The 18,333-nt window shown below is 42.4% G+C and overlaps 1 protein-coding gene across 1 annotated transcript in view; it reads right to left on the bottom strand.

Moving 5' to 3' along the window:
- LOC118209310 (zinc finger protein 236-like) overlaps positions 1-18,128 on the bottom strand; it is a 68,106-nt gene extending 49,978 nt beyond the window's left edge. The window contains exons 1-10 of the mRNA XM_035384543.1: positions 17,982-18,128; positions 16,259-16,401; positions 15,547-15,711; positions 13,756-13,934; positions 12,893-13,023; positions 11,862-12,034; positions 4,563-4,685; positions 4,094-4,267; positions 2,168-2,366; positions 1,810-2,082 (exon numbers count right to left, since the gene is read on the bottom strand). Coding sequence (XP_035240434.1) covers positions 1,810-2,082; positions 2,168-2,366; positions 4,094-4,267; positions 4,563-4,685; positions 11,862-12,034; positions 12,893-13,023; positions 13,756-13,934; positions 15,547-15,711; positions 16,259-16,401; positions 17,982-18,033 — 1,612 coding nt within the window. The 5' untranslated portion in view covers positions 18,034-18,128. The remainder of the gene's footprint in view (positions 1-1,809; positions 2,083-2,167; positions 2,367-4,093; positions 4,268-4,562; positions 4,686-11,861; positions 12,035-12,892; positions 13,024-13,755; positions 13,935-15,546; positions 15,712-16,258; positions 16,402-17,981) is intronic.
- Positions 18,129-18,333: the final 205 nt, after the last annotated feature.

The raw sequence follows: 18,333 nt of genomic DNA on the forward strand, positions 1-18,333 counted from the left end.
GTGAAGCACGAGCAAAAGGAAGTCAGTAGTGCTTCAAATGGATTTAAGAGTACAGTTTTAAGAACAGCATAACTGAATAAATGCTCAGGGTTAGGCGAGATGAGTTTCCAGTCTGGGGCTGAAGACAGGCAGTGATTGGGCTGCCCTGACTGCTGTGAGGAGCTTTTTCCACCCGTGGGGGGTCAAAGTAAAGAAGAGACATGATAGAATGGGAACCGATTCCGGAAGGGATAGCGAGGATCGGAGCTGCCTGGAAGGAGTGCCAGGTTTGATAATAAATTGCACATGAGAGGGTGCAGTTCCTGTAAGCTGAGACCAGATCTGTGCTTGTACAGGCCAAACCTGGAAGCCAATGGAAGGATATGAGGAGAAGCATGATGTGAGTATTTGGGGAGGGGGGGGGAGGGAGGGGGTTACAGACAAGATGAATGACTGGAGGGGTCTGACAGCACATGCAGGTGCTGTCAGACCCCTCAAGTGCTGTCAGGTGCTGTCAGACCAGTAAAAAGAGAATTGCAGTAGACCAGTCAGGACAGTACAAGGGCCTGGACAATCAGCTGGGAAGCATATGCAGTGCAAAATGTTACGAAGAAAGAAATCCAAGGTCAGGATAACTGTCGTAATATTCTCAGTGAATGATTTTTATCCTGTATTATCCCAATAATCATATTAGTCCGGGATCCGGACCACATCATATTATCGAGTAATATATTATATTATTAAGCTATATCCTCCCAAGCTCGGATGTTGGCTGGATATAGCTGTAAACATAAAATAGATCAGAGAAATCTGTGTAGAGAGAGAAAAAGAAAAACACCCTTCCTACGGTTTCCCACATCAAATTATACGGTCTCTCTAAAGCCGTAATCTAAAAACTAGATATTCGACAGAAAGCTCTTTGATATCATTTGCATTTTAAAGTTGGTTATTTTACATCGCATATGTACTGGGCAAAGGGATATTCTATTCTATTAGATTTTATTTTTCAGCAGGCTACTCAATGGCATATCCTAACAAACGGCCAGCCTTTAATGACAGAGGATGCGAGGCCATCACATGGCATCACACGCAAGAGGCTGGAGATGCATGAATACAGCACTAACTTTCAGGCGCTTTTGAAGTTTCATAGAGATGATAAAAGCTTCCTGGATTTGATGATGACAAAATATTTTCAAGAGGAAAATGAGAGAGTAGCACTGTTTACTGTAGAGGGAGAAGGGCTGCATACGCTGCACTTTACATATAAAGAGCGTCAGCACTGAAACAAGGGGCTCCACTGAAAATATCATTAATATCGTCTGAAATATTATTAACCCCCACGCAGAACAGAACTGCAGCAAGGCTACACGCTTTGTGTCTGCATTGTACTGAATCCAGTTTCAGTGAACACAGCCCTGTGATAATTCAGTTCCAAAAGAACTTAACAATTTGTACTCTTCAGAATTCAGGGAAATTGACAGCAAGAAAAAATTGCATTATTATTATTAGAAGCGGTAGCATTTTAGTAGTAACACAACATAAAGCACTTCCTTCACTCCCTGGGCTGACTCCCACATGAACACTGAAAGATGACAGCGACTTCTTTTTACCCATTGTGGCTCAGCGCTAGGCTTTCAAGTTCTCACACTGAACCTTAATGGCCAGTATAGGCCCATCGGCCCTATGCGTCATCCATAACACTGACCAAAATACTGAACCCACGTATGCACCTGAGTGGAAATGGAGCAGACACCTGGGCCGGTCTAGAAATGGCAGATCAAAGGCAGTGGTCCCCCCATCCCCTGGAGGTGCGGGGCTGCAGGCTCTCACCTGTGTGCAGGCGCATGTGCACCTTCATGCTGCCCGACGTGGAGAAGCACTTCCTGCAGCACTGGCACTCGAAGGCCTTGATGCCGGTGTGGGTCTTCATGTGGGCCGTGAGCGTGCTCTTGACGGCGAAGGCGCGGAAGCACTGCTTGCACTTGAACGGCTTCTCGTGCGTGTGGATCCTGATGTGGCGCACCAGGTCGCTCGGCTTCTTGAACTCCTTGCCGCAGTAGGGGCACACGTGCCACCGGACCCCGTTCTCCTCCCTGATAGAGCCTGGAAGGAGAGGCAGTCGGTGTAAATGGGGATGCACAAACACGCTAGCTTTAGCCTCATTGGAGACAATGCTCTCTCTCTTCACCTGGCATCTGCATAGGTTTCTTGTAGATGCTCCTCTTCTCCTTCCGGTGAATTTTGTCGGAGCCAAGGCCTTTATTAGGGGCGGGGACCACTCCTTCCGTCGTCTGGTTCTGGGCGGCCGCGCCTGGCCTGGGGGCGCTGCTGTTCTGGGTGTGTGACTGTACCGGGATGGTGCTGAGTCCGCTGTTCTCCAGGGCTTGCTGAAATCAGGAGACAGAAAACATTTCCGTGACAAAGCACATAACCGTAACACCTTCAACAATGTTCCACCGAGGTATTTCATGTTATGTACGTACATTACCCAAAAGTAGAACAGCCTTACCTACAATTTAAGCCTGAAACCTTCAAAACATGTGATTTGCTGTAACAGGACTGGCTGGTGACATTCTGCACATTGTTGGCCTTCACACTGTTAATCAGGCTATCAATCCAACTGGTACTTTCATAATAATTCAGAAGCATGAGCCTTCATAAGGATGATTTTATTAAATTGCAGTAAAGGTTGGTTAGTAATTTTGATACAGTAATTTAATCTTCCTTAAGATGAGTAATCATTCCTGTTCATCCAACCTGCTGAGGTTTATTGCAGTCATTAATAATTTCTAAATTTCTGAATAACTGTACAAAGTGAGTATTGTACCTTCTCGGACCTGTGTTTGTAGTTGTTCCAATGACCTTTGGTATGCACTTATTGTACGCCGCTTTGGATAAAAGAGTCCGCCAAATAAATGTAATGTAATTTCAGTTGTACCCTCTCTTGACACTGGGACCCCTCAAATTAAGAAGGAAAAGTTCTGTATGGAATGGTATAATGCATTTGCCAATTCATGCTATAATTCAGCAAGGACTAAAGCTATGGCAGGTGATATCTTTTGGCACAATCTTCCTTGACCTTCTGGAGAAAATTCACTGACATTTCCCCCTCCCCCTCACCTTTTGTCTTACAAAAAGATGACATTCCCTCACCTACAGTGAAAATAAATAGGTTTGAAGACTGCGAGCCATGAGCAGAACCAGGTATATAATTTTCTTCAGAGCAAAACAATTTCAGAGTCTTTTGTGCGAGGTGATTGAAGAGGGGTTTTTTTTCGGCCATCACTCTCCTTCCACCTCGCAAACCGTTCAAGTGTAATCGCTCTGTGAGGCTCCAAATATCCTCCTCCGTGTAACAAATGAACCGTTTCGTCATTCCCTCAAACCCGTCATTTCTCACCCCATTCCCTCCACGGCACATTTCCTACCCTGACATTTTTCTACTCTCAGCAAAACGGAACCTTGCAATATGTAAATAACTGTCAACTTTTTTTTTTTTTTTTTTAAACAAAATATTTTCACCAATATAAACCGTTTAAGTCCTCATTTATAATGTTACTTCCAGCATCAAGAAAATATATATTTAAAGCATAAATACTGTATTTAAGCCAAATGCTTAGCCAGTAAATTTGTTAGTGTGTTGTTTTTTTTTTTTTGTTTTTTTCCCCCGTCGAGCCAATGGATGTCTCTTGCCTGTCAATAGGTTTTTTTTTTTTAAACGGGCAGGTGTTCCAATTAGGACCAAGTTCTGGCAAAGCAGAGAGGAGCCAGGCCAAACGTTTCCAGATTGCAGCGCGGAGACAAATGCTGTGACCACGCTGTGTGTCGGCAAGCTGAGCAACGGGGGCAGAGACCACAACACTGCCACACCGGCTCTAACAAGGGAAGTGATTTCTAGGTGGCGTAGGATTTAATGAGGCCGCACACCTGATGCGAAGGTGTCAACTCCGTAACGCAGAGAAACAGACAGGACAGAGCCTGCGGGGAGGTGGGTTGCAACATGCTGCCGTGTTTGTTTCGCTTGTTTATTTTTTCCAGATTGTGGGACACCTGGGGGCGGGAGGAGGAGCGTGATTTTGGCTGCTGGGGGGGGGGTGGTGGGGTGGTGGCTCACCTGTAAGATGTCTTGGTTGATCCCCGTTTCCATGGAAATGGCCGGCACGGGGGGTGGTGCCTGGGCGCTCTCGCCGGTCACTTGCTCCGACAGCTCAAGCAGTTGCTGGATCACGTCCGTCACTCCTGCCGCACCCTCCGCCCCCGTCACTGTCTGCCCCGCCTCCCCCACCTCCTAATAAGTGCGGAACAGGACAGTGAGAGAGAGAGAGACAGAGAAAAGAAGAGGGGTGAGAGGGCAGCAGGGGATAAGGGGAGGAGAGAGGAGAGCGTGCATTTCTGGACTACTGAAGTTTACTGTATTGTATCCATTATTTACTGTACTGAAGACACTTCCTGTGGCCTTGCATACAGGCACTTCCTGTGACCCCGCTTACAGGCGAGACAGTGCGGCCGTGTGGGCAGCTGGGGGCACAGTCTGTGCTTGTGAGGGGGAACTGCATATCAGGCTGACCACATATGAACATCACCTGTGCATGGGGAGGGTCCTCGATGATGGAGATGTGCATCTTGCTGATGTGCGCGTTGAGGCTGCCCAGCTTTTTAAACACACAGCTACAGTCCAAACAGTGGAACAATGGAACTCCCTTTGACTGCAAAAGAATTGAGAAAGAGAGGCAGGGGAAGGTAGGGGAAGGGAAAAGATACAAGTGAGAGTGAGAGGGAGATGGTAAGAGACTAGGGATGTGCTCGGTTATTTGAAAAAGCGAATAACCGAATGGGGAGTCTGTATTCATTTACACATTGAGCAAAATGGATGTTCTAAAATTTTGATTTATCAGTATAGAGAGACCTCTATAATGTTTGGCTGAAAAAGACTTTTTTTAATTTGGCTCCGTACTCCTCCATAGCGTACATTCCTAGCTTTATTTTAAGGGAATTTTTATACTTTGGTTTCAGCATGTAGTAATTACAGCCCTTTTTATACATAGCCCCCCTATTTCAGGGAACCATAATGTTTTGGGACATACTAATGTTAAGTAAATGAAAGTAATCAAGTTTAGTTTTCCATGCAATAACTGCATGGAGTCTGTGACCCTTAGACATCACCAGGCGCTGAGTATCATTGGTGATGCTCTGCCAGGCCTGTACTGCAGCCATCTTCGGCTTGTTTTGGGGGCTAGTTTCTCTTCAGCCTATAAAACACATGTTCACTAGGATTCAGATCAGGTGAATGACTTGGCCAGTCAAGAATGTTCCAGTTTTTGGTCATGAAAAACTTTGTTGCTTTAGCAATATGTTTGGGATCATTGTCTTCCTGCAGGATGAAGCGCTGTCCAATGCATTTGGAGGCATTTGCTTGGACTTCAGCAGATTAGATGCTTTTGTACACTTCAGAATTATTTCTGCTGTTGCCATTAGCAGTTACATCATCAATAAAGACAAGTGAGCTAGTACCTGTGGCAGCCATACATGCCAAAACCATTACACTTTCACCACCAAGTGTCACAGGTAAGAGAGGGTGCTTTGGATCTTGGGCAGTTCCTTTTGCCCTCCATACTTTGCTATTGTCATCACTCTAATACAAGTGAATCTTGGTCTCATCTATCCACAAGACCTTTTCTAGAACTCTGCAGGCTCTTTTATGTACTTATAAGCAAATTGTTACCTGTCCATCCTGTTTTTCCAGCTAACTAGCGATTTGCATCTTGTAGTGAAGCCTCTGTAGTTGTGTTCCTGAAATCGTCTGCAGACAGTAGCCAATGACACACCCACGCCTGCCTCCTGAAAAATGTTTCTAATCTGGCGGACAAGTGTTTGTGGGTTTTTCTTCAGTATAACAAGAATTTTTCAGTCCTCAACTGGAGAAGCTTCCTTGACCTACCAGGTCATTTGTGATTACTGAGCCCACCGGTGGTCCTTTTCTTCTTAATGACAAACATTTAATGATGTTCCAAACAGTTGATTTTGGTTAGCCTAAGTTTGGCTCATGTCTGACTGTTTTTTCTTATTATTATTTTTCAGCCTCATAATGGATTTCTTGTCTTTCATTGACACAAAGCTAGTCCTCATATTGACAAACGCCAATAATACAGTCCAATGAAAAGCTTTGAGTCAAGACTAGATACTGAAAACTCTCTTAAACCTGCATTAAGGAAGCAAATGAACACACCTGACTAATCAGGAACACTGGTAAAGCCATTTGACGCTAATATTATGGTGCCCTGAAATTGAAAGACCATGTATTAAAGGTGCTGCAATTACGACATGGTGAAATGAACGACAGCTGCTTCTATATGCTAATTGTTATTATTGTAAGGCATATTAGCCTGAATGGCAAAAAAAAACAAAAATTGATCAGAACATCAAATCATTATTTGTAGCTTGTTTCATCCTGTTGTTGGTAAAACTATCAGAATAAAATTATGAACAACACACATTTGGCATATTATGGCAGAAATAGTAACTTTTATCAGAATTCAAATACATTGGTGTAAAATGCACATTTTTAAATGTTGTGCATTCCAAAGACCGCTGCATCCCATCGGCTAGCACTACCACTGGTTAAATGGATTAGTGGATGGTTGCTGAAAAAAAGAATTTATGAGGATATCCGCACAGGGACGTTACTACAGATGTCCATCTCTCTAAAAAACACAAAGGAAAAGAATAGTAGTGGGACAGAGAGAGAGATTAATTCTGGCTAAACATCAACTGACATTGTTTTTCATGTCTAAAAATATAATGCAATATATTTTGATAATAGGGTCAGGATAAATAGGTATCCTTTGTATACTAACTAGAGCAGAGAACATCGTGCAATTTCTTTTCATACGTGTATTTCATTACTTTTTAACCAGGCATCTCCACAGCCTAAAAACTGGATGTCTTTTGCAAAGTTACCTCATTCTCATAATTCTGAATAATTAGCATGAAATTCAATAAAAAACAAGTTTTTTCCTTAAACAATGGAAGGTAGGACAGACTATAGAACACAGAAAACCAGACAAGATAAACCAAAGATAAACCACTTTTTTGACAAAGTGAAACACAGCTGTGATCTGAATGTTTTGTGCAATTCACAACAAAAGTCTGAACAAGAAACCAAGAATACAATAACTAAAACTAATGATTGTATTACTCATTGCTAAAAGACAAGACTAAAAAATGAGAAAAATAAAAATGAGCTCTCAATAAACCAATGATATAACCTCATAAGTCATATATTTGTCTTGGAATTATAATATGCAAGCTCTCAGCAATGTAATATCTTAGAAGGATGTTGGCCAATTGTTTTTTTAGCCTGTTACTTGCAAGGCTAATAAATCATTAATGGCAGATATAATAACAATAAAAGTTAATAAATGAAAACATGGAGGACACTAAGAGGTGGGAGGTAAGAGGAAATTGAGGGAACATTGAGGGATAAAAATCCTAATGTTAATACTTAAATGTTAATAATTTCTGTTTAAATATTTACCGTTAGGTTTATTCCAGCATGATAAAGGTATACTCACAAAAACTAAAACCATTTCAAACAGCACATCAAAAACAAAAACCTTTGAACTCAAAGCTGAGGGGAAAAGTAATAAAGTTATGAAAGTCTGTAACAGCACATTTTTTAAATGAACTTTAACAGGGGAACTCTTTCACTGAATCATGTCCTTGGGTAAGCTTTATCATTCAGGGTCCGCAGAATCTTTTCAGTTACACAAAAAAATGAAAAAAAAAACGCGTTTCTCTAAAGTCAGCAAGTCTTTGGATGGTGAAAGTGCTGCATAGTCCTTTGGCAAAACATTTACTATGCACTGCCAATCAACAGCAGCTTTTAATGAAAGCCTACGGCACAGGCCTTTCATAAACTGCCAACAAAACAATTCAGTCTATCTGTTATATATCTGGCACAGGTTTTATAGTGTAATATCATCTACTCCCGTTTGCTTTCTTTAACATTATATAGTTCAGGGAGCTCTCTTTTATCAGCAAAAACACATTCTGATCAAATAATACAGCATGCACATGACTAGCGGTTCCCAAACTGGGATTTGAGGACCAGCGGTGGTCCGTGAAGGAGTGCTAGGGGGTCTTGCAAAACACAAATTTAAGAATACATTGTATGTGTTTCCGTTTTTATATTTGGCCACCAGTGTAGCATAATGGTTATGGAACTGGGCTTTTAACTCCAAGGCTACGGATTTGATTCCCATGAGGGGAACTGCTGTTGCATCTTTGTGCAAAGTAGCCTACTTGACCTAAATTGATTCAATAAATGTTCAGCTGCATAAATGGACTGTATGTAAAAAGCATGCAAGCTGTGTAAGCGTCGGCTGACTTTAATAAACTACACAACCCTCTAAGCCTCACCGGAATGGAAGCATTAAATTCATTGTGGAGGAAACTTAAACGTATAAAAACTATGACCTTTAATATCAACCAATATCAACATTTAAAATCTATATTTTGAGCACTTTAAAGGGTTTTGAAAAGATATGGCAAGTTTTTAATATATCCACTGCAGCTCACTCTGATACAACGTACCTCAACGGGGCCAATGTTTCTCGGGCTCACAGCGCCTAAAAATTACATTCGAAAAACTCAACAGCAATATCTCTTTCCAAATATAATGACACGGTTACTCACGAACATCCACGTACCTTTCTGTGAACAGTTTAATAAAAAACATGTTGACACTGCACCCAGAAATACTGGGCCTTCTGGCACAGAGACTAACGTGGATATACACACATGGCGTACTTCGGTAGGAAGTAGTTTTCAATGAAACCGAGCACAACAAGGCCTGTGGACGTTCGTGAGTAATAACCGTGTCGTTATATTTGAAAAGAGAGGTTGCTGTTGAGTTTTTCCAATGTCAATTTTTTAGCTTTGAGCGCCACAAACATTTGGCCCCCGCTGATGTCCGTTGTATCAGGGTGAGCCGCAGCGGATATCGAGAAGACTTGACAGATCTCAGCAAAACCGAACGGACAAATAGCAAGTGGAAATACACCTTTATTTTTGGGTGAAGAACCCCCGTAAAGTGCCGAAATAAGGAGGTCCACCCTTCAGTGGAAGAAAATTCACTGAGACAAGGCCTGCCATTCTAAAAACAAAAGCAGTGGTCATAAGCAGATGCTTTCATCTCTTCATTACAGAGGCTAAACATTCTTTGGAGAGGAGTGAGCACATTTTAAGCCTGCCTGAAATAATCAGCCTTCCTCATATTTCAATCGTGCACTGCCAAGCGGAATGGCGTGAAGGACACTTGTACGAATAGACGGATAATCAAAACGCAGCAACGGCTGGCAACTCGTACCCCAGCAATAGCTGAACCTCGGCGGATTTGCACCTATACACTCAAACACAAGGCTGCCGCGGCTCCGCGTTAAACCAGAGCAGACCACTGTCGGGAAAGATACGTCAGGCTTGGACGCCGTTTGAAAGAGGGGTCATCAAAAACCAGGGCTGGCCTTTGATGCGCATATCAAGGAGATGTCCACACGCGTTAATGGCGGATACCTCAAATGCCTGTCATCATGGAGTACAGCTCTGCCGACACCCCCCCGCCCCCCGCCCCCCACCCCCTACGCTCTTCATGTTTGTATAAATGTAATATTACTCCTTTTGAATTCAGAAAAAAGAAGGGAATAAACAGGATCCTTTGTGAGGCAGCTGCAGAAGACAATCTAGTCTGATGAAAATGATGCTTTGGGCTTTAATTGTTTTGATAGTGTTTATGCTTCTGCATACAATAGTTTCCCCATGCTATTTCTTTCATTTACATTTAAATAGCAAACCGTTACAAGTCAAAATTCCCCCTCCATCTGATTTCTATTCTGCAAGTTCCTTCAGCAGCACACTCTTCTATGTGAAAAGGCCTTTCCTTTCACCTCAAAAAGGGATCCAGTGGGAATTCCCCCACTACAAAAGTTGCTTTATAACAAATCCTACAAAATAAGTATGTTAGTACAGCCATACCGCACCCCCAGATCTTTGCTTTCTTTAATTCTGGGGTGACCAGTCCTATAGTCCTGGAAAACCACAGGATCTACTGATGTTCAGTGTCAATTGATCACCATTTACGAATCCTTACAGTCGATTACTCAGTTAACGGACAGGTACCGCTTCCAATTTACAGAGTCTACAGCAGTTGCTGATTTTAGGATGAAAAAATTCAGCTACCCCTGTTACTATCCAGCACCAGGGTTGTTAACCTTTGGTCTTGCTGCTCCTCTAGAGCTGCTTCATCTAGATGTTCAAGATCAACAGCATTTCTCAGAAGCGGATTGCATTTCAAACTGCGGCACCGATGCCTTGGACACAGAGAGTTGCTATGGTAATGATGAGGTGAGGGTGGAGCTCAAAGCTGAAAACAACAAAGTCTTGTGCGTGCCCGCTGTCACACACAGAGACAGGAGCCGCTTCAAACCCACACACACAGTGTGCAGCAGTTCAGCCGACGGCAATGCACATGGTCGGCACAGCACAACCACAGCACAATTTCTCACTGCGAGACCAACAAGAGCTACACCTAGAGGGATCTGGGGGGGGTGGGGGGTCAAACAGGATGTTGATATTACACCGGGGGAGGAGGAGGCGGAGGGAAAATGGAGATCAGAGATATGAGGGAGGTGGAGGGGTCATTGAGGATAGAGGTATGAGGGAGGTGGATGGGTCATTGAAGATAGTGGTATGAGGGAGGTGGAGGGGTCATTAAGGATAGTGGTATGAGTGAGGTGGATGGGTTGGTCAGAGCTATCACAGCACATTCAGGCCCTTTATTCACTTGCAGCCATCAATGGGAGTCCTTCAGTTCTTTCAACCTCCAGTTCGACTCTCTCAGCATGAATCATGGCCAACCTCCTTTGCTTATTTTTTTTTTTTTGTTCTTTACTAGGTCAACAACGGGTTGCTAATATGACGTGCAACACCTATCATTTTTATGAAGTGAGGACCTTCTTTCATCCGTTTCTTTTTTCACGCCTCACCGGGGAGTGCATTAGCTGCAGTTTTCACAAAATGGGAGACGCCCTCACGGGTGTCATTAAGAACACACGTTGTAAAGAAGTTTGACTCAGCACTGGCACCGAGAACCAGCGATGACTGAAGCCAAAAACAAACAGACACTGACGCACACTGTCAGTGACTGGTTGAATTGAACCAATCGTTGTAAAGAGTAAAACCCTTTTGATGGGTTCAGGCAAGTCAAACAACTGAAAGATAATTTTAGTTCCACCCTCATGAGGTCCATGAAATCTCAACTTCCACCCAGTACACACAGCATGGATGACCTTTTTTTTTTTTTAGTTTCTTTTTTTCTTTGAAAAACTGGGGCCTGGACAAATAATGGCAAACCATCACTTGTTCAATATGCATTGACAAACAACAGAGGAAATACACACCGATGCCATTTAAAAAGCCATATCTCTCCCTTGTGTACGCAAAGGGGCTGCAGCAGGGCTGGCAGTGAAACAGAGAATCTGAATCAAGACCCAGTTGCCAGATTATTACGCTTCTCCCAGTCCTGCTGTTAGCCTGCATAGAGGCAGAACTGGAGCTGAGGCAGCATCTGCCGCAGCCAGCAAAGCAGCAGCTATTTGACACACTATAATGTGGAAGCATATCTATTTGGTCACGTAATATATATTTTGGCCCTATACAAAACACCTATCAGTTTTGCTACAGTATACACACGTAAGAACAATTACCTAGGATCCGGACACAACACAAGGTTTATAATACTATTATATTTTAACGGGAACCCCCTGAGACTTCCTCACAAACCCCCAGTTTAGGGAGCTGAGGGACTCGGTTCAAGAAAGAAAGCTCACCTCTGAATGCACTCTCTGGACGTGGGAGTGCAGGTTGCCCTTCTGGGAGAAGGAGGCGGGGCAGAGCAAGCAAAGGTGGGGCTTCTCGCCCGTGTGCCGCACCATGTGGGTCTGCAGCACCACCTTCTGGTTGAAGGCCTTCCCGCAGTGAGTGCACTTGTACGGCCTTTCACCTGGGAGATAAAGGTTGGGCGACTGTGTCAAATAAATGAATCACTTACAGGATGAAGCAGCTCTATGCTGAATTTTTGAAACCTTATCCATCAACCTCCCATCAACTACCTCACTAACAACCCATCAGCAACGATTTTGACTGTCCCTGATTATGAGTGACACATTTTCTTTCAAGTTTCTTTCAGAAATTTTAGTGGCAGGAAAGCAAATACAGGAGGAAATATTTTATTAAACTGACAAGTTCAAATCTAAAAAAAGGGGGTATAATGCTAATGTTGTAAACAATTTTTTGTCAGACACAAAACATGCTATATCTAGATGTACTTGCGGTATCTGTTTTGGAACTGGGTGCAATTTGGAACTGGGTGCAATAAGCAGAGATATAACACTTATGTCATTTCTAGCTTGTGGTGTTGCTCACTGAAAGAGCACAGAATACTCAATCTAAGAATGTTCTCTGTGATTCTAGGCCTCTTGAACCCAGTGAAGTACCCAAGGACTAATTAGGCCTAATTATAGTAAATTAGTTGAATGAGAGTTTTTGTGAGGCACAAAAAAGACATAATGGTTCATGAGTAGCAACACTTCCAATAATGCAGCTAGAGGGACCCCTGGTGGACAACGGCAGACTAGACAATACACTACATAATTAATCATCGGATAAAATACCGAAAAGCATGCTTCATGATTTAAAACCATCATTTATCTCAATCTAAAATATACATTAAATACATTTAGGCCAAGGGGGATCATATGCACAAATTTGGTAGAGTTGCAAGTACTCTACCAAATTTGACTTTACACAGAACGTTTTTAATGTGCCTACGTCTCTAATGCTACAATTGTATGACACTCACCAGTGTGTATCCGGATGTGTCGAACCAGCTGGCTGGGCTTCTTAAACGCCTTTCCACAGTGTTGGCAACTGTTTGTGAACCCACTCCGGTCAATGTTCCTCTTGTAGTTTCTAGAGTTTCCAATGATCGGTCTGATGATAAACCCATTAAAAGAGTTAACCTTCCAGGTTCACTAGGTACACAATGCTCCCTCCATACCAGTTTAATATAATTTTCTCTTTGCAGAATGTGCTCTGTCTCCTCATCAAACAGCATGAAATGAATTATCACCTTAAAAAAACATTTTTTATGTCAAATAAGAGTGGTATTTGTGGATTGCCAGCACTTCAGTGCTCCTATATTTCATATCAGGAGCACTTGCAATTATTTTCAAAGATCCCCAAAATAATTTAAGAAGCACAGCTTAACTCAGACAAAAATGCACAAGTGGATGGTTCAAGCATGTGCTGACAAGTTGGCCTTGTGATTCACAAAGGCTTCGAGCATCCAACCAAGTAGGCATTTTCCTCAATAAGCTTCAATGCAAAACAACTAGCAATGCCTCATTTCACAAAAAGGGTTTATTTTGTAACATATTTCCATCTTTTGCTTTATCCTGCTGAGAGATTAATGCTACGGAGAGCACACACTATGTGGGCTGAACGCAATTATTACATAAATTAATTTCTGTTCGGGCTTCAATGGGCAGGAACTCCTACCATATTGAGCCAATCATTCAGCGCAGCCATCTTATTACTGAAAAATAATTCCAACTGCGCTTTTGATAACCTACAGTTTATCTGCCCTGCGTTAAATGGCTGAGATTCATGGACAGGAATAGGACCCGGTTGGCACTTCCTGTCTGTGGGGCCCGTTTCCCTCACCTCATCCGCAGATGGGTCTTCATGTGCTCCTTGAGCTGGGAGGACATCTTAAACTCCTTGCCGCAGGCCTTGCAGGTGTAGACCTTGGTTCCTGACAGCTCCTTGCGGTGCTCCTCCAGGTGCAGGGACAGCTGGCTGTGCAGAACAAACTCATCCCCACACTCGCTGCAGATCAGGTTCTAAGGGGAGATGGACACCAAAAGAGGGGGGTCAGAAAGCACCCAACTGGACAAGTCTTGGAATTCGCCATTGGCGGGGGAAAGGCACAGCCCCAATGGGGTACAAGGACATGCCCGTTAAGCATGAAAATGCCACTAAAATCCCAGCTTCTCAAAATGAAAGGATTGGAGAGATAGACAGTAATGTAGAAGGTGTCTTGGCATGATGGTCAAACAAAAGGTTTAGAGATCTCCTACTCTGCATAACAGATCATTTTGAAGGGTCTTTACCCAAAAGCCATAATGAAAGTGATAATTAACTATTGATCTCAAACTCTAAGAAGCAATATGGCGTAGCATGCATGACTGATTGTCGCCATATCCAAAAAAAAATATTAATGAAAGGGAAGTGCTGTAGTCATCAGTTATTTCAGCACCAACTTTTAATGTGTCAAAGACAAATGTTTTTTTTAAATTACATTCAGAGGGAAACAAATTGTAATGTCACAAATAATAATTCATACAATCATAAAATTAGAGCACTAGTTAAAAACCTATTTGTTGGCACATTCATTATTATTTTGTGGCACCTTATATTGGATAAATACATACACAATTCAACTGAATGGTATGCAGTGAGTCCCATTTTGATCATGCTATTTTACTTACTCCCATACTCTTATGCCATTTCACTGTAATGCACTCTAAGATCCATAAATGGCGCTATACAAATTAAATCCATTACCGTTTGGTGCAAATTCCAGGAAAGTGCATTATGTCACAAGAGTCCTGAGTGCATTCAATAATTAGGAGCCAATTGTATAGGCTAATGCATCATTTACGGCTATTACCACAGTCAGGTACTGCGTAAGGCCATGTTTGCAGTCTAAAAGTGTGTATACGAATTTATTTAAACAGTGTCCCAACGAATTTGTGGATAAAAATGAAGAAATACTATGAACACTTCAAAGAGCATCTCCAACTACTTGGAATGCAAAAATAACCACACTGAAACATGAAAAGAGAAGGGAAAATCCATGGTGTTTGCTTTTGGGAAATAATACCTCTTAGCAGACTTCAACAGCATGTGGATAGCATGTTCTTTCCCTAGCCCCCATACATTTATTTTTCCCATTTCAGGACTCATGAAGTCATGCTGGGGTTCAAAGGTCAGGAAGCAATTAAATTTTGGCTGGCTAGTTTCACAAATGTACACTGGAAAAAAGTGTTTTAGTCTTGTAACAATATTTTAGTCGTGTAGTGAGACTTCAAATTGTATTTCTTTTCTATCAAACAGAAAATATTAGCTTGTTTTAAGTAACTTAATGCTTGTCAAGTGAAATTGTATTTCCCCATTGGCAAATGTGTCAAACTGCCTCACCTCATTGGCAATCTGTTTGCCTTATTTAGCAAAAAGGGAAAATAAATAATATTTTCAGTCTAGATATAAGACTAAAATACTTGTCAAGAATCTTATTTTTTGGTTTTGCAGTGTAGCACATTTGCACCTTGTGCAACGATATTAAATTTATCATCACACATTAGCATTAACCCCCACCACTGCACAGACACAAATAAAAAAGTGCATGCTGGGAAAAAAGGGAAGAGGCAATGAGGCTCTGGGACTACGCACCTCCTCCTTTTCATGCAGCATGATGTGGGACTTGAGGCTGGCCACTCGGGAAAACTTCTTGTGACACTTTGGACAGGTGGGGTCCACGACAGCGTGGGTGGACTTGTGGAGCTTGAGGTTGAACTCCACGTTGAAGGACATCGGGCACTCGTCGCACCGGTGAGGCTGTCAGGGAGAGAGGGAGGGCAGGCGAGGGAGACTATGAGAGGGGCTTTCGTGTTTTATTGGGCACTGCAGCAGGCATGGGTGCCCAACACAAGGGTGATGGGTTTGCCTCCCTGGCTCAAACACAGGCTGCTCATGTGCATACATGTATGCTCTCTCCTGTATGCGTGAACTAGCCACCTTCTTGCAGGGACTTAACAGCTGCTTTATTTTCTCAGGGCCACCTAGATTTATTTTTTCACTGCCAACTAATTTTTCACTCCCCCTATACAGCAGACTTGGCCATCGGAAAATCAGTCTCATCTTTAGCAACTGTGTAACACACAGCAAATATGTAAATACATTTTTTAAAAATAATAATAAAAAACAGCATGACAAGGATAAGATTTGGGTGAGTCTGAAGAGCAGTATTCAAGGTTGACTTGTGGAGAGTGAGAAAAAAATACAAGACCTAAAAATAGTGGCCACCTTTTCACAAAGAACACAGCCAAAGACTCCAGTACAGACCCCTGGGGCTCAGGAATAAGGACCTCTGCACTTCACTTGCCTTATCATTGATTTCATGATCGCGCATATGCCGCTGCAGCTGGCTCTCTTTGGTGAAAGACAGTGAGCACACAGTACACTTCTTCTCCCTGGTGTCTGCATGACTGTAACCAGAATTCTCTGGGTTGGACTCCTGCACACCTTCTGCAAAGGGAAAGATTAAATAAGTGCCTTCTAATCATTGCTCCTCCTATTGCGATAAATAAATAAGCGTATTGTGTGTGTGACCTGCAACATCAGATATGCTGGGTTAATCTTATAAACGTCCAATGCTGACCATCTAATACAATAATTAAGTCATGCTGAATGTTAACGTGTGACTGGTTCGCAGGTCTCCCTCACAGAAGACATCTTGATCTCATTTAGACTACTTGTAAAAATAAATAATTAAACAAAAACAAATTTGAATGAATGTGCGGCTTTCAGATGATCTGCAACAAAAAAAAAATCTAAATCATGATAATACATACACATTTCAAAAAATAAATAAATAAACAACGGGATCGACTTATGAAGAAACATTTCACTTCTTAATGCCCCGTTCCCCCGGAATTGTGTCCAATTAGAAACTAGGTAACCAACCAACATGTGAAATTAACAATAGCTCGGTAGTAGATGCGTAGCGTAGTCATTAGATGATATTAACGAAGTGTCCAGTGTGTAACATGGGGGGCAGGTTTGGAATCAAGTTCGTTGTAACGTTTTGGAGCGGATTTTGGCTGGTTATTTAGGGAATGCATTTTTAAAAGTTGGTTAGACTATTAATGCAGCATGTGATTCGTGTATTCCACATAACGTAAGCCTGGCAGCCAAATTGTGGGCATGCTAACGTTAGGTCCAGTTTGTTACTTAACGTTACAGAAGGACAGTTTGTGTGGATGGCTAATATATAAGGGTAATATCACTATTGTTTTGAAGACATATGACTATTTGAAAGCTACTACTTTGATTAACTAGAAGTGCTTAATAAGAAAGGTTGGCAAATATCTACCTAACGTAATTCGCACGAACGTGTTTCAGTTGCGCAAATGTGACTAGATAGCTAGTAATGCCACATGTTAACCGGTGAGAAATGTTCGCTTGGTAGCCAGTTAGCTAGCCATGTAGTGTTATGCGAGTCTCTTAAGACAGCGTTACGTTAGATGATCACGTTGAAAACACAGTATTGTGAACTATAGCCAACTAGCTAACGTTAGCTAGCACATAAGCCTAGCCAGCGAGCAACAGAAGTATGCTATGCAAGCAACGATTTCGTGTTTGTCCAGAAAGACTCTTGCAACCAAGCTAACGTACCTACATGATCAGCTAACAAACAACAAAGCGAGCAGTTAGCTAGTTGCAACACGCACACACCAGGAAACAAAACAAGGCAGCACCCGTACAACGTTAGCGAAACGTTTATTTAGCTAATCAAAAGTGTTGTCGTTTCTAATCTGTTTACAAAAGTATCCTGCTCTCCCTAAACGACATGCCCTCTTGGAGGTGTAAATTTAGGATGGATCGGACTAAGTAGAGCCACCAAATGTTATTAATATCATTCCGCCTCAATCACTCCTTTTACAGCACAAAAGAAATGGACACCAACAGTACTATATCCGGGGACTATATACACAATGTTCAAGTGCTTTTATCTCAGAGATACCGCAATTTGCCCGAGGCTTGCCTACATGGTTAAAAGGCTTAGACGGTGCTTTATTTATTCGTGGTATTTTGGCACTGTTTACCTGATTCATCGTTGGTTTTGTCCCTTAGTTTGCGAGGCCGGCCCCGCGGCATAGTTCCAGGTTTCAAGGCGGGTGTACTGTGAACGATTTGGATTTCAAAATGGCGGCCAAATGGAGAGTTCTTTGCCGAGACGGAGAAGGGAACGAGGCCATGAACTTTTGTGTCGATATGGCTTGGCGTGAATGTGGAAGAGGGAGCCCTCTAGTGTCGAAAAACAGTTCTCCCAGTCCGTATGTATATTGAGCCATACGCTTCTGAGACACATTTTTAAATATTCTTTATAAACTTAACTTTATTTACATTCTGTTATGCCAGCATGAAGCAATTAATCAATATACTTAAGTATCACTC

Source organism: Anguilla anguilla, chromosome 1 (assembly GCF_013347855.1).
Source record: "Anguilla anguilla isolate fAngAng1 chromosome 1, fAngAng1.pri, whole genome shotgun sequence".
In the NCBI taxonomy this organism is placed as follows: Eukaryota; Metazoa; Chordata; class Actinopteri; order Anguilliformes; family Anguillidae; genus Anguilla; species Anguilla anguilla.